Source organism: Elephantulus edwardii, unplaced genomic scaffold, assembly GCF_000299155.1.
Source record: "Elephantulus edwardii isolate Elephantulus edwardi_28Jun2011 unplaced genomic scaffold, EleEdw1.0 scaffold00082, whole genome shotgun sequence".
Lineage (NCBI taxonomy): Eukaryota > Metazoa > Chordata > Mammalia > Macroscelidea > Macroscelididae > Elephantulus > Elephantulus edwardii.
Window position 1 is genome coordinate 5,291,751 of NW_006399832.1, and position 4,177 is coordinate 5,295,927.

Consider the following 4,177-nt stretch of genomic DNA (forward strand, 5'->3'; position numbering starts at 1 on the left):
AGTCATGGCACAGATTGAAATCCAAGAGAGATTTGAACAGTATACTACCTTTAAGAGCTGCTAACCTGAAAAGATAACTGGCCTCTGTTTCTTAGTAAATTCTGAGAAATAAAGAACAATAGTAACATAATGGCATTTTGTTTACCTCTATCATGGCTTCTTTTAAATTCTTCTTGTCTTCATGTTTTATTTTTTAAAGGACATGCTTACATAAAGATTATATATTTTATTATGACATTTCCTAATAAAACTTTGATTTAAAAATGTATTTTGAAAATGTTTACATTTATGATTGGTAATATTATGACATGTGTTATCAGAAGATCATATAAAATATTTTAGAGGGAATTACCTGAACAAATAAAAGGTTTCGATAAAACTTCATTTTGTTGTACCACATTCTAATACTAAAGAGATCAGTGGAATTTTGGAAAGGATCTGATTCTTAAAATGTAACCTATGATAGATAATTTGTCTAAGTCTGTTCCAGTAAAGATTCAAGTCAGCTATTCAGTTACTTGAAGCAAAAAGAAATCTTTCATTTTCATTTTACATTTCACTGTGGAAGCTTGCAATACTGGACAGTTGCCTTAAGTCTTCACTTGACTCATTGGGATAGACTGAGGCTTTGAGTATCTCTTTGTATTAGCATTTCATTCATACCTCACAAGCTTTTGGTGTATTCTTGAGATTGCTTTAAACTTTATGTTGAAACATTGAAACATTTTGCACTGTTGTAATATGAGCACTAACTCTGTATCCCACAGCAGTTAGTGAATTATTTTAAAGAATCAGTGTATTCAATCTGAAAAGGTTAAGTCCCCTGTGCTTTATAATAGCTTAGTGGAATGCACACTTTTGCTTACCTTGTGCTTTCCTGCTTTATTTTTCTGTGACAAGAAGCAACAGAAATGGAAAGATCAGAAGTTGAGATTATATCCTATTTATAGTATCAGATTCTTTTTTTTTCTGTGTACAATTATAGGATTATAATCTAAACTGGAATTTTTAGGCTGCAAGGCACTACAAAATGTTTTAAATAAGATGACAAAATTATTATACATAAAAGCTTAATGTTTGTAAACATATCTTTTTTAGTATTTCTTTTCCACATACTCGTGGCTGCTAAGAAAGCTACATTTATTAAGTTTTTGCTTTTGATTTATGTAAATATTTGTAAATTGGTCAGTGCCTGTAAATGTAAATATAAAAAGTAATCTTGAAACCAGTTTTAACTTTTTAAAAATGACTGTGTACACCTCTTTTAGACCTGCTGTAGCACAGTTTGTACCTCCAAGTATTTGTTTTTTGCAGATCAATTCAAATGCTAAGATTTTGGCTTTTCTTTGACTTGTAAAAGGTGCATATTTTCATTTTCTTTAAGTTTAAATTTTTGTATGATGTTAAATGAAATAAAGTTTATATATGGACATTATTGATGCTTGCTTCTGTTCTCCTTTTAGTATGATAATAAGTACCTAGACTTGAACTGGATTCTATTATTGTGCTTGATTATTTAGATTGTAGAGAAGCTTAGAATCAACTTTATTCTTGATAAAGCCTACTTACCACTTACCATCTAGTTATTTGGTGTTATTAGGAATGATATTTTCCAATCAGGTAAAATTTTAAAATAATTATTGCTTGATAGTTTGTAAACAGTTAAGCCTTTTATATTAATTCTTTTTTTAGAACTTTCCTAATTTTAATACACATTATGTAATGTTCAGTATAATTAAAATTTTAATGATGACATCAGATAATCATTAAGAATAATAAATAATAGTCATAATAGTTGTTGGATGGTGTTAATAAGTTGGTTTTGATTCATAGTGACCCGGTGTTCACAGAGAGAAATACTGTCATGTCTTGTGCCATCCTCAACAATCATTACTGTTTTTTAGCCGATTGTTGCAGGCCCTGTGTCACGCCATGTCATTGAAGGTCTTCTTTTTGCTTTAACAAGCATGATAACCTTCTCCAGGGATCAGTTTCTCCTGATAATATGTCCACATTATGTGAGGCAAACCATCCTCACATCCAAGGAGTGTTGTGGTTGTACTTTTTCAAAGAGATTTGTTTATTCCTCTGATATAATCCAGTATTCCTTATTTTATACTCATCAGTGTCATAATTCAAAGCATCAGTTCTTTCAAAAACAAACTCAATGACATCATTTTGATTCCAACTCATAGCAGCCCTGTAGGACAGAACCCCAGAGGGTTTCACAAGCTATAAACAAACTTAGTAGCTGGTAGGTTCAACCCATTGACCTTATGGCTAGCACCTAAATGTTTTATCACCAGAGTTCCTAATTCTTCTTTGGTCTCCCTTTATTCATTGTTCCACATATATGAAGGAAACTATGAAGACATAGTGGATTCATATTTGATGACACATAACAACAGTGTGTATATGAGGTAAGTACAAATACTGTGGCTTGGATTAGGCACACCATATGCTTCACAGTGACATCCTTTTCTTTTTTAACATTTTAAAGAGATCGTTTGCAGCGTATTTGCCCAGTGCTTATACATCTTTAATTTCTTGACTGCTGCCTCCATAGGCATTGATTGAGCATTCAAGTAAATGAATTCCTTGTCACACTGCTATGTGGTATATACTGCACAACTCTCCAGGCTGAGTAAGTATGTGGGGCATTCTACCTTTGCTGCTCCTGTTCTCTCATTTTCTACTGATCTGAACCTTAGTGCTACTCTTTTTTTTAACCATGTTGCTTTAGCAGAGAGATTTAAGAAACTACAAATTCATTCTTGCACCTAATTTTAAATCACTAGACTAAGCAGGTTAATGTTTCACCTGGTTTAGTGGACAATGTAAAAGCTGGACCCTACTTTCCCCCACTGTTTTTTCCACTGTTGTTAGGTGCCATCCACTTAACTACAGCTTGTAATGATCCTATGAACCACAGATTAAAACCTTGCGCTGTCCTGCCCCATTCTCATGATCTCTGCCAAGTTTGAGCCCATTGTTCTCAGTCCATCTCGTTGAGGGTCTTCCTCTGTTGTTGACTATCTTTACAATATGATGTCTTTTTCCAAGGACTGGCCCCTCTTGACAGTGTGCCCAAAGTATGTGCACTGAAATTTTACCATTCTTGCCTCTTAGGGATACACTGGCTGTATTTCCACCAAGACAGATTAGTCCTTTTGGCAGTCTGTGGTATTTGCAATACTCTTAACCAACACTAAAGATCAAAGGCATTTGTATTTCTGTCTTAGTTGTTTTCTAACTTTGAGATGCAATAAAAAGCAATACAGAATGCTTTGATTTGGCATGCCTTAGTCTTTTAACTGATATCCTTGGCTTATTTTAGACATGCTTTAGATTGATATTCTTGCTCTTTTAACATATTGGAGAGGTCCTTCATAGCAGATTGTCCCAAGGAAAATGTGTATTTTGATTTCTTGACTGCTGATACATTGAGTGTTGATTATGGATCCAAATAAAATGAAAATATTGACAATTTCACACTTTACCCCCGTCTGTCATGATATTGCCTTTAGGTCCAGTTATGAGAATGTTTTGCTTCCTTGATGCTTTAATCCATAATTTAATATGACAGCAGTTTTTTCAATTTTCTTCAGTATGTGCTTCAAGTGTTCACTTTCAACAAGAAAGGTTGTATCATCTGTGTAACACAAGATGTTGGTGTATCTTTCTCCTAATCTCATATTCTTCTTCATATAGTCTAGTTTCTTGAATAATTACTCAGTGTATAGACTGAATGTTGTTGTGTACCATTGAATTGAAACTGACCTATAGCTGGCTGACACATTAGCGAGTTTTCAGAGGTCATAGATCACATGGGAGGAAATTGTCCATCTTTCTACCATGAACCTAGCTAGTGAATTTAAGCTGCATACCCTTGTGTTGGCAGCCAACGCCTTCGCATTAAGCCACCAGACTTCCTTATAGACGGAATGGATGCGGAGAAAGAATACAATGCTGATGCATACATTTACAGGGATTTTGGGTTTTCATTCCTTCATTGCTGCACCATTCTCTCTACCCTCCTCCCCAGTTTGTTGTTCTTCCCCCGCCATCGGAATGTCTGTTTTAATTGTCCAATTGCCACAGTGCTTGTCAAAGTCAGTTCTGATTAATCTCCTTTGTCAGTGTGTCCTTTGCCATTCCCTATCACTCCTCCCTGAGA

The 4,177-nt window shown here is 34.4% G+C and overlaps 1 protein-coding gene across 1 annotated transcript in view; it reads left to right on the forward strand.

Annotated features, from left to right (window-relative positions):
• Positions 1-77, forward strand: part of PAPD4 (PAP associated domain containing 4) — a 76,738-nt gene extending 76,661 nt beyond the window's left edge. The window contains exon 14 of the mRNA XM_006889850.1: positions 3-77. Coding sequence (XP_006889912.1) covers positions 3-77 — 75 coding nt within the window. The remainder of the gene's footprint in view (positions 1-2) is intronic.
• Positions 78-4,177: the final 4,100 nt, after the last annotated feature.